Raw genomic sequence first — 25,850 nt, forward strand, 5'->3', positions numbered from 1 at the left:
TGTCTGTGTGTTTTATCCATCCACTAGGGGACCGTTGGTCACGGGGCCTTGGCACGCAAATGTATTTGAATAAACAGTGAGGGATACTACACAGATCCATGCTACTAAGCAAGCGCAGGGTGTCACTTGACACTGCAGCAACAGTTACTGTACTCTTTGAATTACTGCAACTAAAGCAGTTCCTCTCTGTCCCAACACACACATACAAGGAAGATCAAGCTATGCAGTTGAGTATAACTTTTTATGGGAGCACAACGTTCAGCCTTGAACCTACATTCCAACCTAATAAGCAATGTTATCAACTAAACCTACAGCTTGCATTGTCCGGAGTTAAATTATGGACTTACACAGGAGCTTCCTAGAACCCATGGTGTTTCAAATGGAAGTGCAGAAACAAACAGACTGCCTACAAAACACGGTTTGGTATGTTTGCCTGCTGTGGATACTGTTACCCATGTTGGTTTCATGAGTATTATATTGCCCTGTAGATTACTGAGGTGATAAGTCAAGACTTGATATGGGTATCATGTGCCTTGTAGGGTTAGATGTGTTGCGTTAATGCATCTGAAGACACCCACCTCTACTTCCCACAAACAAAAAGCCCAATGAACATGTCCTAACTCTATTCTTCCCCACAGTTATTGACATAGAAGTGAGGTCAGGTAAAACAGCTACTAAGTGGGAAAACACTTTGAAAGGTTTTTGCTTCTGAATGGTTTTCAAACACCTGTTGAAACCAAGCATGCATTTACTGGCTCTCCCCCTGCTTGTAATTCCTCTAGCTAGCTCCTCAACAGAACCTTCCTTGAACTGGGCAGCTAAGGAAGCGGGAAGTGCCATCTAGCCAAGCTTTGAGAAAATACACTTGCACACAAGAAGGCTTTGTGACAAAAATCACCTCCTCCATCTCCTTTTTCTGGAGACAGGGAAGAAGAAACAATTTATATTACTGACCTCACCCAGTCCCCTCACCCTGCTGAGAGTGCCTCTATTTCTCTTAACATACCTATAAATGTGGAAATTGTACCTGCGAGTTGAGTATTTTAGAGCAGCTTTTCAAACAGACATATTGTTATCGCTCTGAACTCAGCTTGAGCTGAGGATTCTCCAGCCTGTTAAGCTAAGTACCAATTTTTCATTCTATTAGGTTCTCGTGTTGGGGTTTCGCCATTGTAGTAGGCACCCGGGGTGCTTTGTCATATCAGACAAGTGAGATTAGCTTTAAACTCCTGACATTATCCATAAATATTGGCATTCACCTGCAGCAATCTTGGTAAAGCGGGGGATAGCGGCAGATGGTAGAAGTTCGGGGGAACAAGATGTAACAATGCACTTTGAGGGTTAAATATGTATACTGGCTGTTTTACTGTTTCCTCAGCCTCATCCTGAAGGTAAAACTGCTGGGAATTTACGATGCATCACCTGGAAGAATTCTCAGTTCTCTACAACATCAGTCAAAGCAGGATCAAAGTTCTGAGTCTGGAGGCAACAACTTTCTTGTCTCAGCTTGACTGCCATCCCAAATGCAAACGCTTCAGAGGAGGCCAGACTCTTGAACTTGAACATTTATCAAGCTGTTTCTATTAATTAGTCATCACGATGCAAAGAAAAGAATCCAGGAGCTTTCTAGCATCCAGCAGGGTTTTTAAAGCATCCCCATCCTAAGATTTTGTTGGCTTTTCAGAGCGAAGTTTGAAAAGAGAATGGATTACGTTGGATAATGCCATTAAATGGAGTTTCATTGACTCTTAACTGTCAAAGGGAGTGTGGCTTTTTGTTCATTAATTCCAACAAAATCTCTTCCTCCGATATTAGCAATGGTAGGACAAATAACACTAAATGGTAGGACTAAATAAGGATTTCCCCTCCCTGCATCCAAGTGTTTAAAGTATAACAAGAAGTTCTTTACTCCCCTTACCTAATTAGAGAATGCAAATCATAGCACCATTTCTCTAGCTCCATTAATGAGCTGGAAGAAGAATTAAATGGGGTGTTAATTAAATATGCTGATGAAGCGACATTATATGTGCAGAATTCTAGAGGGAAGACAGGAAAAAATATTCAATGACTTCAGAAAGTTAGACAAGATATAGGAAGGAACTATTTAACAATATTTAAAAGAACCTAGGTACAGGTATCTCTTTAAAATTATCAGACTGATAGAATTAAATTTTAAAGTAAACTTTGGTGGAATCTAGTAAAGGTAAAGGTACACCTGCCCATACGGGCCAGTCTTGCCAGACTCTAGGGCTGTGCGCTCATCTCACTCTATAGGCCGGGAGCCAGCACTGTCCACAGACACTTCCGGGTCACGTGACCAGCGTGACCACCTGCATCTGGGGAGCCAGTGCAGCATACGGAACGCCGTTTACCTTCCCGTTGGTAAGCGGTCCCTATTTATCTACTTGCACCTGGGGGTGCTTTCGAACTGCTAGGTTGGCAGGCGCTGGGACTGAACAATGGGAGCGCACCCCGCCGCGGGGATTCAAACCGCCGACCATATGATCGGCAAGTCCTAGGCGCTGAGGTTTTACCCACAGCGCCACCCGCGTCCCATTGGTGGAATCTACACACATTTAAAAACCGTTCTGAAAATGCTGTTTTTAAAAATACATTGAATTTTCCATCAGGCTCACCATTGCCATCTAGTGTCACATTATATATTGTACTTAAGACATACTTAAAACATTTTATTTGCAGCTGTACAGCTAAGTCCTTTGAGTACAGTTTTTTTCTTAAGCAGCATAAGGAAGAATCACAGGATGGAAATGAAGGGGACAGGCCCAGAATGTAAAAATGCCCCTTTCTCTGCAAAGCCAGTGGGAAGCAAGGTCCAACATGCAAGACAAGGTGAAGGTCAAGATCAAATATTTTTCCCACTATCAAATCCATAGTGTGAGCTGTTCTGGCTTATAAGGAACCTCTTGTAAGGGACACCAGTCAATTTGTATAGTGGTACCTCGGGTCAAGTACTTAATTCGTTCCGGAGGTCCGTTCTTAACCTGAAATTGTTCTTAACCTGAAGCACCGCTTTAGCTAATGGGGCCTCCTGCTACCGTCGCACCGCCGGAGCACGATTTCTGTTCTCATCCTGAAGCAAAGTTCTTAACCTGAGGCACTATTTCTGGGTTAGCGGAGTATGTAACCTGAAGCGTATGTAACCTGAAGCGTATGTAACCTGAAGCATATGTAACCTGAGGTACCACTGTAGTTCCCTCCTCTAGCTAATGCTCAGTGGTATTCCACAGACTAATTGTTTGTCTGACATTTCCTAACCTCCAGGTTCCAGAGCCGCAGGGAACTGGAGCCCTGACTCATTGGTCAATAAAACAACAACAGCAATTTAATATTTATACCCCTCCCATCTGGCTGGGCTTCCCCAGCCACTCCGGGCAGCTCCCAACAAATTAATAATAATAATAATAATACATCAAACATTAAAAACTTCCCTAAACAGGGCTGCCTTCAGATAGTTGTTTATTTCCTTGACATCTGATGTCAAGCTCCATATGCGATTATCTTTAACGCAGTCCTAGCTTCACTATCAGCATAGCACTTTTTTCCAGCTTACACAGCACATTTCTAACATTTATGTACTTGTATAAGGGGGGTGGGTTCAAGTTCAAGAGGTCTACAGGGGATTACAAACCAATGCTTTTAGAAACTTCTTCATTCGAACTCCACATTTATAGAAGGCCTAAAAACAAAAACTTAGCATTATTCCAAGAAGCAATCTTCTGGAACAAGGAAGCCAGTAAATCAATGGCAGCTAATTTGTTCTCTACGTTCCCACACCTCAGCACATTTTGTCCGAGTTCTAGCATTCCATACGTTTTCTAAACTAATGATCTTCCCCGGCTAGAAATGGTGCGTTGTGGGAGAAGGCTGACTGTCTTTTTTTCTGCATTTGTAGAGTGGTACCTTGGGTTACATACGCTTCAGGTTACATACGCTTCAGGTTACAGACTCTGCTAACCCAGAAATAGTGCTTCAGGTTAAGAACTTTGCTTCAGGATGAGAACAGAAATCGTGCTCCGGTGGCGCGGCAGCAGCAGGAGGCCCCATTAGCTAAAGTGGTTCTTCAGGTTAAGAACAGTTTCAGGTTAAGTACGGACCTCCGGAAAGAATTAAGTACTTAACCTGAGGTACCACTGTACGTTGGATCTGCTCTTTTAGTAACCACTCAAACAAAAAGCCACCAGAAATTGATTCTGCATAAATTCAGTTTGGGAGGGGAGGGTAATGGGGCCGTCTCCCTATTCTTCTTACGCTGCTCTCATGGAAATTTCATGAATTAAAGTTGTGGCCTGTTTCACATCAGCTCAGCGTCTTCCTTTCCTTCTCCTCTGCTTCAGGCATAAGCTCCTGTGCTTGAAATAGTAACAGCACAACAGTGATTTCAACAAGAAAGTCTGACTATGCATACAATTAAACTTAAACTACAGCGGCAGCTGAAGTTCCCTTCTGACTTTCGTGATGTCGATGTTTACCTAAAAATCCTCTCCACACAGCCCAAGATAAGGAATGACAGGCAATACAACAAATTAACGAAGGTCAATAGAGCAGATGGCAGCAGTTAATCAATTACAAGAGCAAACCCTCTGTTAAAGTAACTAGTCCTGTTTTTTCTCAGTATAATCAACTGACTGGGTCTTGTAGTCTAATAAAATTGACTTGTTTTTTCTCCCTTTGTCTAACTGATTGATGCCTGGATTTGCACAAACTTTAGATGCCCTAGAATTTAAGACTTAATATCTCCCCGCCAAAAGACAGACATCTAATTAGCTTGTCTCCAAACCTAATGGATACCTCAGCATAGTGGAATTCCATCCAGCCATGGCAAACTTCCTTGCTTTGAAGAGATTTACACGTTTTGCATTAACTCGGCTGGGTGCTAGAAAGTCAGGGCAGGGAAGTGCCTCTCCATTTGCAAGCAGCAGGGACCAAATTGCAATATAATCACAAGAAGACTTCATTAGGATGACATATTTGTGACTTGCTGATTTTCCCCCAGCAAAGGGTAAAGTCACAACAACTTTACTCCTTGCTCATGTTGCTAGAATGCTTTTTTTTTTTACAAAAGGGCCCTTTAGAAGTTATTATTTAAAAGTCGAATAGCAATGGTGCCCATTAAAGTTCTTAGTGGGTTTTGTTAAAGTTAAGCCATTAGAGATCGCAGGCATTATTTTCATTCATATTCTGACTATAAAGACCATTTTACAGGGCTGGAAGAATGCAGATTGGAAGCATGTATGTACATTAAATGATAAATATATGGGGGTAATAATAAGTGAGAAACAGGCATGACGTGCCCTGTTTCTCCTGCTGATTGTACATTAAGCTCTTGAAAAAATGCCGAATGCTTTAATGTTGGTTAAAGATTACTATGATGAGGAGAGTTTAAAGCCTGAATCTGGTGCACATTCTTAGCCATGTCCTCAGTTTATCATTATTTTTCAGTATATATTACATGGTTAAATCTGGGTAGGGGGATGAAATACAAGTTGGATATCTGGAATGCAAATAAAAACAAAACTTACATTTTGCTGAAGTCACTTGTTCAAGTTCTAGACTGTAATCCTATGCATGTAAGTTCAGAAGAAAGCTCTGCTGAATTAATGGGCTTACTTCAGAGTAATCACGGTCAGGGCAACTAAGTACATAAAATTTATTCATTCTATTTATATCCCAACTTTCCTCCAAAAGGAGCCCAGGGCAACAGAAGTGAGAATTATCTGCCTTACAGGATCATGGATGAGACAGAGGGCTTATTCACCTTTCTTCTTGTTCTTCTGCTTTCCCACTGGGGAAAACTGCTCTTTAGTGCTCAATCAGAACAGCAATTCGGGTTTTCCCCAGAATGCCATTAGTTCTGATATAACACGTGAGAGTAGGTTTTCCCTAGAAAAGAAGCAGAGCAAGGCGAAAACTGCTTGGATTCATGCCTAGAAAGCGTGGGTCAAGTGGGAAACCACTTGGACCTATGCTTTTTAGACATAGCACAAGTGTGGATGAGCCCAGAGAATGCAATATGCTTTCAATATTTAAAATAGCATATCAACAATCATTAAATTTAGATCCACTCTGATCAACATCAACTAGATAGGTTTTGCCAGTATGCTCCCTTCTTCTGATAAACCTCTTCCTTCATCCATTAGATGAAGGGATGGAATAGGTGCTAGTGGGCCCTGAAGAGCTTGGTCCTTATCAAGATGCAGGAAATATAGGGCAGGTTTATCATGAGAAGGTAAACAAGCATGACCCTGAACTGAAAATGTCATAGGGCAAGGTGGACAAACAGAAATATCCTTCTGAATTCCAGTTGCAGGAAAGAGCAGGAGAGGAGAGTGCTCAGGTCCTGCTAGGTGTTTGGATGGCCAGTATGAAAAACAGAATTCTGGAGTAGATGAAGCATTGGTCCTATCCAGGAAGACTCTTCTTATGTTCTAAAGTTGGAGAAGGAAAGTAAGGCAAATTGGGTGCTCATTGTATGCAGCGCATCACCTATAGAAGACTTGACTGTACAAGAGATATGCATCAATGGCACAAATGAACAGGAACTGTAGTATGTTGCCACGTCAAGGAACCACATATTAATTGGGGGCTCATAAATTCAATGCAGCAGACAATTAAACTAAGAACAGCCAATTTATCAAGCAGGCAAATAATAATTTTAAAAAATGTAGCTTATTGACTAGTTTCCTGGTTCTAGAATATCTGTGTTTGATCTTGGCTCTGCTTCATCTTAGTTATACAGAAGATGGGGCCCTGGCTAGGATGCCAGAAAAAATACTTGTCTATAGTGGTAAGACTATTTACGCTGTGAACCGCCCTGAGATCTTCAGATGAATGGGGGGTATTCAGTGGTACCTCTGATTACTGACTGAATCCTTTCCGGAGGTTCATTCGTAATCAGAAATCATTCTCACCCTGAGGTGCGCTTTCGCTATTGGCGCTTCCCGCTCCACACGTGCCCTGGGCGTGCAATTTTCGCCCACATCCTGGGGCAAAGTTTGTAACCAGGAGCACCTACTTTCAGGTCAGCGGAACTCGTAACGCGAAGTGTACTTAACCAGAAGCATCCATAACCAGAGGTACCACTGTACAAATTTAATGAATAATAAAAATTAAAAAGACTAAAACTTGACCCTTCAACTTAAGTCTAGTGGCATTTGTCTCAGTCAACATTCTCTCAATATTGCGACTGCCTAATTTATTTGTTAGGAATACTTTCAGAACTTCTTTAACTGTTCTGTGAATAATTTTCTGTTGCTTATCTATATCAGCCCTTGTGATCAATGGCACTGTTTTGTACCATGTGTCAGTATCCATGCAGTAAAACACAACTATTATGGACATTCAAAGAGCTGCTCAACTTCAAAGTAGACTCTTGTACCACATGAAGACACTGATCAGCATTCCTCAGACATAAATTAATTCCCCTTTAGCCCGGGTGGTAGCCATAGTGATTCCTAATGTGACGACCTTGGACAGATATCCTATGAAGTGAACCAATGATTCATTTGCAGTTGAGTTTCACAATGGATTTGCTCCTTTGTTTATTAATTCATTTTTACCCATCTGAACACCTGGTAATACCACATGCATTCATCTTAATTACATCATGTAACTTTTCCTCTGGACAAGGCAATTGTGGTTAATTACTAATTACATCTTCTTGGAAGGGAAGGGAATTAATAAACTTGCCTCAGCCACACACCAGGAGACTGCTAATATCACTTGAGGGGTCTCAGCATCATCAGGAACTTTCAGAAACAGCTTAAATTCTCTATTTTTGTCACCAGAAACCCAGATGGAATTACTGTCCTAATTTATAGTCCTGTTGGAAGTGTGCTGCGCAATGCATAATAATAGAAGCAGAGGAAAGGAGAAATAGCATGACTGTGATCATATCACAAATCATGCACTATACCCAAGAACTGACTAATACAAAGAATTACACATTTACATTTACATATTTTTTTGTGGTACAGGAGAGCTTGTAAAATGTAGCTTCTCTCAGACCCAGAACAAACAGAAGAAGATGAAACTATTTAAAACAGGGTATCAATATGATCAGACAGCTATCAATTCTAACTAATCTCTTGAACAGGAATAGAGAAGCTGCAGTTGCCTAGATCAGGGGCAGGCAACCTAAGTTCTGTGGGCTGGATGCGGCCCAATTGCCTTCTCAATCTGGCCCGTGGACGGTCCGGGAATCAGCGTGTTTTTACATGAGTAGAATGTGTGCTTTTCTTTAAAATGCATCTCCGGGTTATTTGTGGGGCATAGGAATTCGTCCATTTTTCCCCAAAAAATATAGTACGGCCTACCACATGGTCTGAGGGACAGTGGACCGGCCCACAGCTGAAAAAGGTTGCTGACCCCTGGTTTAGATGATGCTGGAAATTTCCATCGTCCCTAACCAGCGTGATCAAAAGTAAATAGATGGGAGTTTAGACCAACAATGTCTGGAAAGCCACAGGCCCCATCACTTCTCTTGAAAGTCAGCTAGCTTCTTCTTAGAGAGGCAACATAACCTGCCATGTCTCTACCAAGGATGTTCCTAACCTGGGTTAGAGCCTCCCCTACCCCTCTCTAGCAGACAAGGCTCTCCTGACAGCCACATGCCACAAAGCATGAATGGATGGAAATTCAGAAGGGACGGTAACACAACTGACAAAGCTGATATTGTACAAAGATGCTCAAGGCAATCCCATGTTTTTCTAGCCATCTGGAATGTGGCATGGCAAGCTCAAGGAACACCCTCAGAGTGCTCACCTTCCTAGTCCTTGTACTCTTCTCTTTGGCTTTCCCAAAGATGTGACAAACCTCCCCTCGCCATTCTCTCTCAAACTCCCATCAAAGATGACTCATTTGGCTCGTCTCGAGTCCAGAACTCAGGAAGTGTTTTCCAGATTTGTAGGCAAGGCTATGCCATGCACAGGTATAAAATGGACCACTACTAAATTCAAATTTAAATTATAAAGAGTTTTCAGCCACACTGAAGAAACAACAGTGAAACATAGAGGGTTTAGATTATTTCTATTTATTAAATTTGTATACTACCCTATACCCTCAGGTCTTAGGGCGTTTCACGAGATAAAATCACAAAATACATAATTAAAATAAAAACAAAAACCACTCTAAGCCCCCCAATACATTTTAAAAGGGCATTGGGTGTCAATCAGCCTGAAGTCTGGTTAAAGAAGAATGCTTTTGCCTGGCACCTAAAGGTGAGAGTGTCTTGGAGCCCACCTAGGTCCAGCGACACATGAGTGTAGCCAATCCCAGCTAAAAGCAGTTCTTAAAGACAGCTCCTGTCAGCTGATTGGCAGTGACTTCAGGTCCCGCCAGTATTAGCTACACTACAGAGTTTCTGATTGGGAATTCCAGAGTCCAGCTAATCCAAGCAGGGCTTCAAGCCTTTGGAATCTTCCTTTGCAGTGCAGCTTGAAAGATGGCACATCTGATGTCATGGTTATGACAGATGGTTGACAGGTGGGCAAAGTGACCGCTGCAGGAGGGGGAGCTAAGGATCTGACCCAATGGGCTGAAAAGGTTCCCACCACTAGTCTAATACAGGGGTCAGTAAACTAAGGGCTGCAGGATAGATCCGGCCCATTGCCTTCAGGATCCGGCCCACAGACGGTCCATGGATTGGCATGGGCTGTGGGGATTCTGTTTTTGTGCTGCCATTTTTTTTTTGCGCCACCATATTTTTTTTGCACCACTTCCCTCCCCTACCTCTCACGTACCAGCTACTGACCCATCCTGCAGCCCGCCGAGGGCTGCCAGTCTACAGCCACCATCCTGCCTGCGGGAGCCCTGGGGAAAGAGCGTGAGGAGGAGCTGCCACTGCAGCCATTGCCGCCGCCACTGCAGAGGCACTGTGCACTGCAAGCGTGCCACCCGGCAAGCCCAGGCAAGCTCCAGCCCCGCAGGAGGAGCCGGGTGCGGAGCAAAGGGGCGAAACCAGAGAGCCACTGCAATGAGTCCTAGCCTGGCGGGCTAGCTCCCAGCAGACCCAAGCACAGCCCACCACCAAAGGATGTGTCCGGCGAAAGTCCTCGAGGCTGAAGCACCAGGGAAGGGCTCCTGCTTCCCTTTCTGGGGAGAGGGGGAAGGGGCTAGGGGTGCTCAGATCACTGGTCCGGGAAGGTAAGCACAGCGGCTGGGGCTGGGGTATGGGGAGGACTACTTGCCCCCCTCGCCTCTTCTTCCAGCTCCCCCCCCCCCGTGCTGCTTCTCCAGCCCGCCACAAGGTCTGAGGGACAGCGGACTGGCCCACAGCTAAAAAAATTTGCTGACCCCTGGTCTAATACACACAGGTCATGCCTTATGATTCTACTTCTCCAGTGTTATGGACCCAACATGCTCCAGTAGCCTTCTGTTTAGATATCACCATGGGGATGGTGGGAGCTGGACATTCTAGGTTGGGAACAGAGCTGGAGCCATGACCTCACCCCTCCTCCATGTCATAGTCATGTTGCTGAGCAACAACATGCAGAGCTCAGTGGAGGCCAGCCAACCAGAAGCGTCTCTGAGTTGTACTTACCTGGAGGCAGATTCAGCATCCAAAGTCAGGTTCAGTCCCAGGGTCAGATGAAGAGCAATCCGTGTGATCAGATGATCCATAGGTCAGGAAATCTGGGGTCAAGACAAACAGGAAGCAGCAAGGTAAGTCTACAAACATTGTTTCCAACATCTGCCTGCTGCTGGAAGCTCTGCTTAAGAAGGCTGAAGCCAGCTGGTTCTCATCAGGACCTTCTCCTCTGAGTCCTTGAAGGCTGATCAGCTGCAGGTGGAGTCATTCTGCCTTCTCCCCCTTCAGGCTGCTGTTCATCAGGTGAAGCTGACTCTTGGCCCATGACACTCCAGATGTTAACCCTAAGTGTGGAGGCAAACCTTTGAAGGGTGCTAAAGATTAATCTATCTGGAATTTCAGTAGTTAATTCGCTCTATATTTCACCCATCCCTTATTCTACAACAGACTCAGACTGTGGCCACATGGATGATTCAAAGGGGTCTTCCAGGAAGTGAGCCAAAGCAAGTTGTCACCACCAATTCCATTATATTATCCCTGGTGCTATATATCTTTACCTTCTTCTTTTTTAAAACTAAACCTGCTCATGTGTCTTTAATGGCAGCCTAACACAGAGAAATTTAGCAACTTTATTCCCCGTCACTTATTTCTGTGTCTGGAAAAGTATGATGCATTACATCATGGGTAGGCAAACTAAGGCCTGGGTGCCGGATCCGGCCCAATAGCCTTCTCAATCTGGCCACTGGACGGTCCGGGAATCAGCGTGTTTTTACATGAGTAGAATGTGTCCTTTTATTTAAAATGCATCTGGGTTATTTGTGGGGCAAAGGAATTTGTTCATTTTTTCCCCTTCAAAATATAGTCCGCCCCCCCCACAAGGTCTGAGGGACAGTGGATCAACCCCCTGCTGAAAAAGTTTGCTGATGCCTGCATTAATGTGTCAGGATGCTACTAAATGGCATAGAGGGGGAGTGAAACCAGGAAACTGACCTGCTGCACTAACCACTCCTGGCACAATCTGCAGGGCACAGCAAAAAGAGAGAATGCCTACCAACTCTATAAAGCCATCTTCTTCTGATGCTGTGGTGCAGCCTTCAGCAACCTGGCAACAACACCCATCAGGGGCGTAGCATGGGTGTGTATGTGCTGGGGCAATCACCCTAGGCGCATTTTTCACCTTGGAGTGTGTGTGCGCGCGCATGTGTGCAATGGTCATGCCGCCCTCCCTGAGCCAGCCCTGCGCTGCTTTGCAAGGCTGGGGATCTGATCAGATCCCAGCCTTGCAAAGTGGCTGGGGGAAGGCAGAGTGAGGACACCGCAGCCATGTGTCTTTCGATTCCAGCCGCTTGAGTACGAGTCTAGCGCGGAAGTATTCCTGTCTTAAATGAATCTTGAACATAACTTACTCAAGATGGCAACCAATGGAGCAAATTTGCTTCTCTTCCGCTTCTCTTCTTCTCCTGCCAATTGTTGGTTTTGTTGTTGCTGGTCAAAATCACTTGACATTTCCGAGTACCTCGGGTTACAGACGCTTCAGATTACAGACGCTTCAGGTTACAGACTCCACTAACCCAGAAATAGTACCTCAATTAAGAACTTTGCTTCAGGATGAGAACAGAAATCGCGTGGCGGCAGCAGGAGGCCCCATTAGCTGAAGTGGTACCTCAGGTTAGGAACACTTTCAGGTTAAGAATGGACCTCTGGAATGAATTAAATTCTTAACCCGAGGTGCCACTGTATATTTGACAGCCGATCTGTACTGAAATGTGATGCGTTGGGGCCATGTGGAATCATTATCGTGTAAAATTATCTCAGAGTATAATAACAGTTGCAGGAGAGAGTTGAGCACCTTACATTTAGTTTCTGGCAAGATGCTGATACATTCATAAATTGGCAGAGTTATAAACATTTTACTGGCAGGTAAGGAACAATGGGAGATGAGCTGCCTCTAAATCTTGTGTTGAGCATTGCAGGGGCTTTGTATGGCCCCATTAAACTTGCTGCTTTGTGCTGACACTTCTTAAGATGCTTTAATGAACTTTTAAAAAGAGAGGGAGAGAAGTTTCTCCAACTTGGACTCCCATATATTTCTTTAATGCCGGTTTCTGACAGGCCCTGCTATTGCAGCACTTTCATGTCAACGCTGCATGGACAGTGCTTCTGCTTAAATACTCCCAGGCCTAACCCACAGCTGTAAGCTGGGGCTAAAATAACTAATGAAAAAAGAGGCAGCAGATATCAGAAGCCCAAATCCTTGAGTTACAGAGTTGCTAAGCACAGCAACCTTCATAATATTTGCAGCAGGACAGTGGTGAGAGCGTGCTAGATGTTATTGCGGTGCAAGAAAATACATTCATGTATTTTCTTTCTTGAGTTAGGAACTATCACACTTGCTTTGGTGAGTAAAATAAAATTTTAGAACACTTTCAGAGCTAGGACCTAGCTTGGTTGGTAGAATATGAGACTCTGAATCTCAAGGTCATGGGTTCGAAACCCACACTGGACAAAAGATTCCTGTATTGCAAGGGGTTGGACTAGATGACCCTCAGGGTCCCTTCCAACTCTATGATTCATCATCAAGCTTCCCTTACGTTTATGATAAAGCCTGGCTTGAGGCAGCTTTCGGTATTGCTCACTGACCAACACCATGGATCCTGGCAAGACAGGCCTGGAAAAGCAGGAGACCCCCTCATCTTGAAGGAATCTGGTAACTACTAATTTTGCCTCTATAACCTGTGGGCGAAACAATTACAGTGGTACCTCGGGTTACAGACGCTTTAGGTTACAGACTCCGCTAACCCAGAAATAGTACCTCGGGTTAAGAACTTTGCTTCAGGATGAGAACAGAAATCGTGTGGCGGCAGCAGGAGGCCCCATTAGCTAAAGTGGTACCTCAGGTTAAGAACAGTTTCAGATTAAGAATGGACCTCCGGAACAAATTAAGTTCATAACCAGAGGTACCACTGAATCAGGAGTAAAATATGTCTTAATGCCACAATTTTGAGGGGGGGACACACACTACAAGTGGTCAATCTATTTGTTCATCCAATATATTCATGCTGAGAATTCTCTTGACACCTATACATTTGTATTTGAACAAGTAGGAGCTGCAACGGAAGGTTGTGGTGTGAAGTGTTCCTGTTCAGTGTTCCAGTCAGTCACTTCCCCTCTTCCAGAATACTCCATTCTTTTCCCTTTCCCTCAGGCTGCTGATACCTCCACCTTGCATGCAGTATATATCCACGTTCACCTCTGAACTTTGGAAGTAGAAACAATATTTTAAGCAGTTTGATAGCTGGTCTGATATCGTGCTTAAGAGCACGAAGTGAGCATATTTCGTATTTCAACTCCATCATAAACTCACTGGATCAGACAAACCATTATCTTTAAGTTTTAGTCTTGAAGTAGTTGCCAAGTTGTTCTAAGGATTTTTGAGATAAGGTATGGGAAGCACCACAAGCATTTAAGACAAGCAGTAGATACTATATTATTCATCTTCTTTATGCCAAAGACACAAAGATTCTGCTGTAAATTTTAAAACTGGGCTAAGGTTTCTTTGGCACATTTCCTTGTAACCATGAAGCCAGTCTGATGTTTCAGTTCAATCTCAAATGCCTGTTGTTTGCAAGCAGCGTTCAGAAGCTTCTTTGAGGTTCTTCGGTGAGATCAGTAACAGCAGACACAGTTCTTTGAACAATGGATCTATCCCTGTAACATGTAATCACAGGGTTGGGTGTGCTTCTGGATATACTCAGGCTGAATTTACACCTGTAGTATGAGCTGGAGATGAGTTGTAAGTACTGTCCAAATTCAGGCAATTTGTGAGACACGCCATTTTGGACCGGCTTAACACATTTTTCTATTTTTCCTCAGGATTCTACCATTTCCTTATGCTCCATGCATCAATTTATGCAGGGTGATATTACTTGGCATTGTCTTCTGTGAACTGGAACATGCTTTAAATTTTTTTGCAATATCTGAGTTTGTTGGCAGATGCAAAAGGGTTCCTTGGCAGACTGGCCGATGTGAGAAGGGTTCTTTGAAGGCAGAAAGTTTGAAAGCCACAGCCTTCTACCCACAATACTGTCGGCAGTGCCATCAATTCCAGGCCTTCAGAAAAATGTTGTTGTTGTTTAGTCGTTTAGTCGTGTCTGACTCTTTGTGACCCCATGGACCAGAGCACGCCAGGCGCTCCTGTCTCCCCCTGCCTCCCACAGTTTGGTCAAACTCATGCTGGTAGCTTCGAGAACACTGTCCAACCATCTTGTCCTCTGTCGTCCCCTTCTCCTTGGACCCTCAATCTTTCCCAACATCAGGGTCTTTTCCAGAGAGTCTTCTCTTCTCAGGAGGTGGCCAAAGTATTGGAGCCTCAGCTTCAGGATCTGTCCTTCCAGTGAGCACTCAGGGCTGATTTCCTTCAGAATGGATAGGTTTGATCTTCTTGCAGTCCATGGGACTCTCAAGAGTCTCCTCCAGCACCATAATTCAAAAGCATCAATTCTTCAGTGATCAGCCTTCTTTATAGTCCAGCTCTCACTTCTATACATCACTACTGGCCAGCAAAATGTATGGAGCATTAAATTCTTAATATCGCTACTTGAAAAGGAGATTTTTAAAACTTGTTTCAATAGCACTGACTCCAAATTTGCACACTATAGCCTTAATGTTATAAATGAAGGCTTGTTATTCATGTCAAGCGACCACTTGGTATCACTTCAGGTTAACTAATGCATCTTTCTTTGATTCTCCCCCACCTACCCCTTTTTTTCTTTATTACCACGAACTACTTACAACACTTCTAATAGCTGGCATGTCAAAAAGCTGTTTGGGAATTCACCTTAACTGTACATCGGCCTGCCTCATGCGACCAAAGTCAATTAAAATTTAAAATTGAGCACTAAGTCTTATCATGCATTTTACATAGCATGTTTTGGTTCCAACATGATTTTCTCATTGGAGTCATTGGCCACCCAGGCACTTGCTTCTGCCTTCTCTAAATTATGTATTAGGTATTTTCATGTAGAAATCACCAACGTAACGGGAACTGCTCTGCCATTATACTCTGTCAACATGTTTTCTTTTGTCTCCTGAACTGAGCACAGAGTTAAGAAATGAACATTTATTTTCTTCCAATTAAACCCCACCACCACCAACACACACCATGGATGAGGTATTTATGCATGTCTAATACCTGCACATATCCGAAGCAGCAGTTTGAATGAAAGAAAAAATAATATTTTTTTCTTCTAAAATGTTGGTGACCCAATTGCTCTGCTAAAAGGCACGTTGATTTTAGTGACGTCCTTAACAGAATGTGCTTTGAAGCAAATACGGAGTTGAATATTTAAATCAGGCATGGGAGCCTTTGGCCTTCCAGCAGTTGCTGAACTATAACTCCCATGCTTGCAGGGACTGATGGGAGTTGTAGTTCAGTGAAGTTTTACCACATCTGATTTAAATGGCAAGACAATGACTATACAGGTACATATAGCAGGATTTGGACTTGGGCAAATGGAGATTTTGATCAGACAACACTCGTATCCAAGAGTAACTTATTACAGGATAGGTGCAGATTATTCAATGACAGATAATCACTTCATGTTAACTGCTGCTAAAGATTCTCCAATGGATTCCACAGGGTATAAAATGAACAACAACAACAACAACAACAACAACAACAACAACAACAAATTGTTATGTTGCTTAAAACACACACACACACACACCAGTACCATGTCTTTTTGCTAAGGATGTCCAGGTGGTAAAGCTGGTAATATGGCTGTACTTTGGTTTCTGAACAGCTTAGTACTTGAATGTTTTGGCTCCCAAACGTTTTGGCTCCCAAACGCCGCAAACTCAGAAATGAGTGTTCTGGTCTGCAAACTATTTTTGGAAGCTGAACGTTCGACGGAGCTTCTGTGGCTTCCAATTGGCTGCAGGAACTTTCTGCAGCCAATCAGAAGCCACGCTTTTGTTTACAAATGTTTTGGAAGTCGAACAGACTTCCGGAATGGATTCCGTTCAACTTCCAAGGTATGACTGTAATCTGTTCTATCCTCAAAACTAGCCTAGGAGGGAGAGGAACAACTGAGTTCACTTGTTGCCAGTACGGAGGCAACAAATCCACACAGCTTCCCCAGAGTGGTGAACAACAAAGCCACACTGTTGTTCTGGAGCAGGCATAATCACAAATCACATTCATGCTAGTGCAACTGTATGGATGTCCACTTAGCAGTGCTGCAAAATTCAGTGAGACTTGCTTCAAGATCAATTTTACTTTTTTTTCTATCAATGCATTTTTTTAAAAAAAAAGTTTGTCTCCTTAAAATAACTTGCAAGTAGGCAGTTCTCTGACTGCAACTTCTGAGCATTTTAAAGAAACACACCGAGCCTTCACGTTTGACAAAAGGTTCATGTAATTTGTACTCGCAATAACAAAACTCATCTATGTAATACAGAAAAGAAACATGAGGAAATTACTCAAGTATTCAAATGCAACATTAATTCGTTGTAAGTTCTCTCATTTGGATAATTAACAGTAATGAGGAATAGAGGGAAAAGTGAAGTTAGAGCTCAATTCTTGCTCAGAAAACTTATACCACAAGCCCTAAAACTGTTCCATCAGTAAAAAGTCCAGACTTTCATGATGCTTTCTTTCAATACCATTTCTGAATAAAAAATACTAAAGAGATAAACTAAAATAAGACAAGTGCCAGACTGAAGTGTTTTTCTCTTAACAAATGGGGAAGAGTAATCAACAAATTGAATAGAAATAAACCAAAATACTAAAAGATACCGCAAAACTGAAGACCAAATTGTATGACAAATAAATTGCTTAATACATTTGCACAGTCAATGGACAGGATCCCTTCCCATTTATGCCCTTCTTCTCCCTTCCCATTTATGCCCACGAAGGCTGTTACAGGAAATGGAAGGCTTATGCAGGTCTGCCAGATGTCCATTTAGCCTGACTCCTCAAGGAACACAAGCTCTTCTGTAAATAATGAAGACAATGCAATCAACCATAAAACACACTGTGTCACTAATCTTGATAGACCTATATGTGTTTAAGCTGGGTGTTATGTGTGTTCAATAATTTTATTTTATTTAAATTTATTTGGTTTTTCAGATCAAAATTTTACAGTCATATATTGAACATAGATAATAAAAACAGGATTCCTAGGAACCTCCTGCACTTCCATCCTCCCCTTTGTGGGTCTTGATTATTGATCATTTCTTCCTGCATCTTTTATGATGATCCAAATCTTTTACATCTCCACTGTGTCCAGAATTCACCCTTAAACTACAAGTGATATTCCAACCCTACTGATGATTTTAACTGTTTACAATGGTCTTTAAGATAAGTTATAAATTTTCCTCATTCCTTATTAAAATTTTGGACTTCCTGATTTTGGATTCTTCCGGTCATTTGGCGTGTGTTCAGTCATTTTAAGAGTCCTCCCAGAGTGCTACAGCAAGCACCTAATTTGAATCAGGCTCCTTATCCCTTTTCCAGCAGGATTCTCCACTGAATCAGAGTCCCATCAGTCAACAGAAGGAGCCTTTTGTGCACTGAGCAGTAACTCTGTCTATATTTGGCTACAACTGGATGCCATTTTGAATCAAGATGGCGGATGGAACCTTTCAAAACTGCACCGATTTTGACCACTTATTTCACAACTGCACTCTTTTTTATTTTTTGTTTCTTAGAATTTTCCAACAATGCTGTGTATAAGGCTGCTAGTAACTTATAACTGAAAAGCAGTTCAACATTTCCTGAAAACAGTAGCAACCAGTGAGCTATACTTGTAATAAACATGGATATAAGACAGAGTTAATAGAACTAATTATTAGAGGAGAAACAATGAAGAAAGCTGATCCAGCTATATTCTATGTGGCAAACAGGAACAGCACCACTTCTAAATGTACAAAAACCTCAACAAAATTAAAAGGTTGAGATTCCAAAAGATCTCATTATACAAAGCATTCTTTTGAGTAGTTCCAAAGGAGTAAAAACATACTAAAGTATTAAGAAGACTTGCAAAGGGTGCCAAAACAGACCTCTTTCATATACATGAAACATTAATCCACATTTAATAAAAATTCACACTGTGGCATTATAAATGAAGGGGTTATTTGACTAATAGTACCAAGACATTTTAAACTGTGAATCTAGGGTATTAGATTTTCCTCTCTTCTTAAAAACTTGAAGGGGAAAAAATATTTTTGGTACAGAAGAAAATACTACTACGTTAATGAGTCTGAAGCAAGGAAAAATTAATCAAAGGAAGCAAGTGCATCCTCCATTAAGAGGAATATGTTGGCTACAAAGCTTAATTGCTGCTGCTTTCACAGGAACAACTGCTGCAGCCAGGATACATCTACAGTTAAGAATGTTCTATGTCAGCATTAACAGTGTTTCCTTGCAACCCATATTTTCAGTAGTATTGATTTAATTTCTTTCATCTAGACAAAATACAGTTAACCATACATTATTGATTCAGGACATTCTTCTTCAGCTTCTACCACATATTCATTTTGTGTTACAATAGTAACATTGCTATAAAATGTCAATCCCTGACACATGATTAAAAAGTATTGGGTGGTTTCCAACCAAGTAGTTTTGTCAGCAGGGCTGTCTTAAGCATATGCGGCGCTGGGGTGCAAAGATCCACCTGGCACCCCACCCCCGGTTGCCCAGTCCCAGGTGCACAGGAAGGAGGAACCAGCCTCAGCTTCTCAGTGGCTTGGTCTCCCCTGAACTCGCTGCGCAGAGCCGCCTGCAGCAGAACAGCCTGCTGCAGTGCTCCGACTGATGGACGGGCTCTTCCCCAGACTCTACTCTCAGGCCCTGGACTCTTGGCCACGCACCCCTGATAGCCCGGCACCTGGGTGCCCTGCACCCCTAGCGCCTATAGGTAAGACGGCCCTGTCCGTCAGCGCAAGGATTTACGTTTGTGCAACTGAACTTCCACTTTCTCTCCCTGCATACCCTCCCCAAATGTGTTCTGGAGGGTTGAGGGAACCCCCAGAACGCATCTAGGTGGCGCATGTGGGGTGCAAGAAAGACATGAGGCACAGTTCCTGCATGGAGCCCAAACTCCTTGCATTAATGGAACTACTTTGTCAGACACCACCAATTATTATTATTTATTTACACTTATACACCACCTTTTTTTTCTAAAGGAGCTTGGGGCAGTGCACAATGTAAAAAACACAGTCAATAATTAATAATTAACTAAAAATTACAATCCTTAAAAACGATATTAAAAATCGGTATTAATAACAAAACTGATGAATCCCAGAGAGTTTGTTGCCCAAATGCACAGATGAATTGGTTTTTAATTGACATCTGAATACTAACATTGTGAGGTGCAACTGTACTTCCCTGGGAGGAATTCCAGGGTGCCACCACTGTGAAGTCCCTGTCTCAGACAACGGCCCCACAGGCCATATCAACCAGTAGGATCATGAAGAGGACCTTATCTGCCAAGCTAAGAACACAGGCTAGCAGATATTGGGGAGATGCTTTTTTATGTATCAGTACCTATGTCCTAAATTTGTCCTGGTAGGTCAAAGGTGGGCAGTGAAGAGCTTTAAGGATCAGTGCCTCCTGGTCCCATCTAGTTGACTTGCTCAACAGCTAGGCTGTTTTGCATTAGCTGTATTTTGCATGAGGTGAGGCTATCAGATTGTCTTCACGGTAGCTCATGTAAAGTGCATTGTAGCAATCGCATTGTGAGGTTCTTCAAGCATAGATTACTGTGGCCAGGCTGTAGGAAACACAGGTTGCAACTCACAGGAAGCCAAACTATGGCTGATCAAGACTGCAGAAGCATGCAGGCTCCTGGAGTGAGATTTGCACCCGCTTTGCTGCTCTCTGTTGCCTTCTAGCTCCGTGCAGCAGCTAAACCAAGATTTGGCTTAGTGTGTTGCCTGATCATGGTTAAGCTCCTAATCATCATCTATGGCTGGCTGCAGCTTCCTAGCTCACATCCACTGCATGTTTTGGAGATGCCTTCTCCCTTGACAATGTACATGCTAATCACATACAAGTGTATTGCAGTGTGTAATTGCTCTCCTGAGTGGCAGGACAAAATACCTTGTTCTCCAATGATCACATTTACTAGTCTGTTCTTACCGACATCCCGCAATGTGAACTGGACACGAAGGTTTATATGATATATTGTTTAATCAGAACAAGAAATTAAACGGAAAAAAATGTTAAAATTATTATTTCATTCCCACTGTTGTTGCAAATCAAAATCCCCATACTGGAATTTTCTCTTCTAACCGCTGCCTTGTAAAAAATTATGTTCCTTGTGCAGTAATGCCAAAAGCCTCCCATAAAAAAAATTAAAGAAGCCATACTAAAGATCACAGACTGATAAACAGGGGTGAGAGTATGGGGGACGGATATCTCTTGTTTATTCCCTGATGGTCCAGGCATTCTGCTTTTCATTATTATTATAATGTTTGAACTCCTTGGCAAGTTGCCACCTGAACTTTGTCCATTATCAAAAGAGATGATTGTCTGGATTAAATCCATATCAAACTCCACTTCATCATTTTAAAGGATTCTTTCTTTTAAAAAAAAAATAAAGCTAATTCTACATGACATTGCTAAATTTTAACATTATTCACTAAGAGCTCCATTCTTCTGAGCTTGCGTTTGTTTTTTGGCATGGGCTTGTTGTATAAACCATTCTTAAGAAGGTGCTCCTTGCTGTGATGAACTTGGGCGCCGTGTTGAAGCTGGAAAGAGCAGAGGGCTTGAAGAGGACGGAGGACAGTCTGGAAAAAAGGAGACAGATGGAGACAGAGAGAGAAAAAAAGCTTTTATACATAGGTTTCAGATATTATTTCATCTTGAGTTAACACAGGCTTGTCACTGCACCAAGTAAATGACTGATATCCCACTCCTGAGCACACTGGAACTCACACTGATTTCAAAGGGAGCTTCCACTGAATTATGCTCAAGCTTGCAGGCTGGATTTTATCACATGTTGAGATGAAATATTTAATATACTGAAATGTGTGCTTGATATAAAAATGATCAGAAGAATTGCAAGCACATTGTTTAAAGTAGTTGCAGATCTTAATACAATGCTTTTTGTTGTTGTCGTGCTCTAAGCTTCCTGGACATATTTCTTTGTGTTCCTAATTTTGGCTCTACTGTGTTGGTGCTAGGCAAAAGTGGGAAGGTGGAGGCGGCAGGAACAAAACAGAAAACTGCATTTTTTCTTGCAAAGGGAAATACAGGAAGGGTAGGCAGAGTTTTGAACTTTATCAACCCTGAATGTAAAGGTAAAGGACCCCTGGACGGTTAAGTCCAATCAAAGGCTACTATGGAGTGCAGTGTTAATCTCTCTTTCATGGCAAGAGAGTCGGCATTAATTCACAGACAGCTTTCTGGGTTACGTGGCCAGCATGACTAAACCGCTTCTGGTGCAACAGGACACCATGACAAGTGCCAGGGCGCACGGAAACGCCATTTACCTTTCCGCTGCAGCAGTATCTATTTATCTACTTGCACTGGTGTGCTTTTGAACTGCTAGGTTAGCAGAAGCTGGGAAATAGCAACAGGAGCTCACCCTGTTGCGCAGATTCAAACCATCGACCTTCCGATCAGCAAGCCCAAGAGGATAAGTGGTTTAGATCATGGTGCCACCCACTCCCTTACTCTGAATGTGCAAAGGGCTGTTAAACAATGTGCTAGTATTTAGTACACCTTCATATTCCAAATACACACGGGATATATTTTATTCCATAAAACTGGGAGTAAAGAAACACCAAAATACAGGGAGGTTCACTAACAATATGTTTTTCATTGCTAAACGCAATTCAGATAGGTTTGAAACAACCAGTACCCATTAACAATTCAGCAAACGTTGGCTACAAATCTTAGTACAGTGGTACCTCTGGTTACGAACTTAATTCGTTCCTGAGGTCCATTTGCAACCCAAAACCATTCTTTTTTTTTTTTTAAGAAGATATTTATTAAGATTTTCCATTTTATACAAACCAAGAAAAAAAAAGGGAAAAAAGTTAAAAAGAAAAAATATTAAAAACACATAAATTTCATATCTTATTTTTCAATAACATATTTCCCTGACCTCCTCATACCTCCCCTTCTTGTATTCCAGTTCAAATTGTTCATCCAGCAAATCCTTATCTCATAGCATTACAGCTAAAAGCCTTATTTTCTATCCATCTTCTTAAATTATTGTAACTTATACTTTTACTTATATACAAAAAAAGAACAATTTTTTCATATTCTTTTATACCATTACAGCTGATAACCCCTTAATTTCAATCCAACATCACTCAGTATTCCTTAATATTACAATGTTTTTGCAAATAGTCTTTAAATTTCTTCCATTCTTCTTCTGCCGATTCTTCTCCCTGGTCACGGATTCTGCCAGTCAATTCTGCCAATCCCATAAAGTCAATCAACTTCGTCTGCCATTCTTACATTTGCAACCCAAAACCATTCTTGACGTGATGTACGCTTTCATTAATGGTGCCTCCCGCTGCTGCCGCACCGCTGGCACACGACTTCCACTCGCATCCTGGGGCAAAGTTCGCAACCGGGAGCATCTACTTCCGGGTTAAAGGTAAAGGTAAAGGTAAAGGGACCCCTGACCATTAGGCACAGTCGTGGCCGACTCTGGGGTTGCGGTGCTCATCTCGCTTTATTGGCCAAGGGAGCCGGCGTTTGTCCGCAGACAGCTTCCAGGTCATGTGGCCAGCAGGACTAAGCCGCTTCTGGAATTTATCTACTTGCACTTTGACATGCTTTTGAACTGCTAGGTTGGCAGGAGCTGGGACAGAGCAACGGGAGCTCACCCCGTCACGGGCATTCGAACTGCCAACCTTCTGATCGGCAAGTCCTAGGCTCTGTGGTTTAACCCACAGCGCCACCCATGTCCCACTTCCAGGTTAGTGGAACTCATAATCCGAAGCATTCGTAAGGAGGGCGGTACGTAACACAAGGTTCCACTGCAGCTTGAAACAGAAACCTGCAAGTTACCGGTACCTAAGATTGGGTATCCATCGCTGTGAAGGCCATAAACTCATTTAAAGACCAGGAGTGAGGAACTGGATCTGGAGCGGGGGGGGGGGCACAGATCCTTATCTCCCTCACCACCTAGGGGTCAAGTTTGTCAGTCACTTGACATCACAATTATCACCAGGTGACCCATTTCCCCTTGCCAGCATGGTTTGAAATCAAGCCGTGCAGGCCAAGGAACAACGCTTTGTACCGGCAGAAGTACAAGGCTTTGCATGCATCACAAACTCTGGTCCCAGCCAAGCTACCCCACGCCTGACAATCAGGTGATTGATAAAGCCTGTAAACCCCACTTTCAACTGAGTCACACCTTTACCTGTCAGGTGTAGGGCAGGTAGGCGTGGTGGCTGACAAAATGATGCTGGATGACAGCTCTCCCCATCCCTGGCCATGGTGATGGATGCTGATGGGAGATGGGGGGGTCAAGGTTCCCGAGCCCTGTCCCAGAGCCTATTTATTCTGAAAACCCACAATGAGAAACAGTCATTATAGTACTGTTTCTTTGGATTCTCATTTGGAGTGCTAACAATCATGTAGCGTTTCCAGTAGTAGTTACCAAAGTGTATTGGAGACGTTTTAGAATCTTGACAGAGTCTTCCATCACAGACCCATGAGATCCACTTGCACAGCAAAGGCTAATGTCTTATTGTTGGTTCTTTGACCCAGTAGAATAAACTTAAACTCCAGAGCTGTCATGTTCCCAATTCTTATAATGACATCTGACAGTTTTAAGCTGATTAGTAGATTGAAATAACCCAGTGGGTCATACGCTGAGGCTAGAAGAATGCTTCGAGTCATTGGGATGAGTTTACAAATATATTTTAATCTTCAAGCTCACTTCAAGGGTTGTTTAGGTCATCTTTGCAGAGTATCTCATGCAGGAATGATTGTTATTAATTGCTTGGTTGAAATTGGATTGGCAGTGACTTATTATTCTTCGGGGTTCACCACAGATGCCTTTGGACCACAGAGTAGCTGTTTAACCTATTTATAAACATTTATGTATTTCATTACCGTGAAAGAAGATAATTGCTTAGCCTGACTTCAACAACCTTTGTTTCGGCATGAGATGTTATGAAATATAAGAAAAGGAGAGTTATGTAACCTCAGAGGGGAAAGAGGAGTGGCACACTTTTCAGTCTAACAACACTAATACCTTTATTCTGCTTTTGTAAATAGCCACTGTCAGAAGAACAAAGAACCAAGGGTCTAAATTTGGTGCTATACATATGCCTGTGATTCACATTAGAACCTATAAATATTTTTGCTGACTTTTAAAAACATTGTTTTAAAAAGATGTAATTTGCACCGTAATCCTAACTATGTCTACTTCAAAGTAAGTTCTACTGAATTCAACTGGCCTTACTCCCAGGTAAATGGGATTAGGGTTGCAACTTTACTTAGAACATAGTTAAATGTATGGAATGAAGTATCCCAAAAGCAGTACTTATGTAGCTGCTTTTGACAGATGTTGATGTATGGCATGCAAGAAAGTGCAAAATGCTTAGGAGAACTTTGCTTCTCCCTTCTGTTAAATCTCTGAAGGTAACAACTTGCAACTATAAATATGCATGGTATATGGTCCTTGGCCAATAAATACAGCCAATAAATACAGCCCTGTTTGTGAAACAGCCTTGTGAAATAGCCTTGTTCTCACCCTATTATTCCATTAGCAGAGTAAAATTACCTACTTCTTTAATACCATCATTCTTCTCCATGATGGCCAGGGAAATAGCTGCACATTCAAGTGTAGACAGGCATGCATTTGTAGGCTGGGTACGAATTACATACTGACTTGAAAGGCTAGTTCTCAGCTGCACCTGAAAACAACAACAATTGCAGATTAAAGGAACAACTAATTACAGGAGCTCTCTATTTTGAAAAGCAGTCCTTAAAATATGCACCATTATACTTTGTAGTAGTTGAGAATTATAAAAAGTATATACTATAGTGCAGGCATAGGCAAACTCAGCCCTCCAGATGTTTTTGGCCTACAACTCCCATGATCCCTAGCTAACAGGACCAGTGGTCAGGGATGATGGGAATTGTAGTCCCAAAACATCTGGAGGGCCGAGTTTGCCTATGCCTGCTATAGTGTAACGTTTTTTGGTTATAATTCACTAATAATCTTTAAAAATAGTTATATATTAAATAGTAACGCAAACAGTATTTAGAATAAATTTGGTCTTTACATTTAGCACAGCTGTTTATGAAGCTTTGCTGAACAGCAGT

At 42.4% G+C, this 25,850-nt stretch overlaps 1 protein-coding gene and 1 long non-coding RNA gene across 2 annotated transcripts in view; one reads left to right on the top strand and one right to left on the bottom strand.

Annotated features, from left to right (window-relative positions):
- The first annotated feature begins 9,239 nt into the window (after positions 1-9,239).
- The window catches only part of LOC310745052, a 37,386-nt gene continuing 20,775 nt past the window's right edge, over positions 9,240-25,850 (top strand). The window contains exon 1 of the long non-coding RNA XR_014539865.1: positions 9,240-10,680. This is a non-coding gene — a long non-coding RNA (uncharacterized lncRNA). The remainder of the gene's footprint in view (positions 10,681-25,850) is intronic.
- The window catches only part of DTWD2 (DTW domain containing 2), a 90,649-nt gene continuing 81,743 nt past the window's right edge, over positions 16,945-25,850 (bottom strand). Inside the window, exons 5-6 of the mRNA XM_083577150.1 lie at positions 25,310-25,438; positions 16,945-21,340 (exon numbers count right to left, since the gene is read on the bottom strand). Coding sequence (XP_083433276.1) covers positions 21,170-21,340; positions 25,310-25,438 — 300 coding nt within the window. The 3' untranslated portion in view covers positions 16,945-21,169. The remainder of the gene's footprint in view (positions 21,341-25,309; positions 25,439-25,850) is intronic.

The sequence above is a fragment of the Podarcis filfolensis genome (assembly GCF_964270895.1).
Source record: "Podarcis filfolensis genome assembly, chromosome: 11".
NCBI lineage: Eukaryota > Metazoa > Chordata > Lepidosauria > Squamata > Lacertidae > Podarcis > Podarcis filfolensis.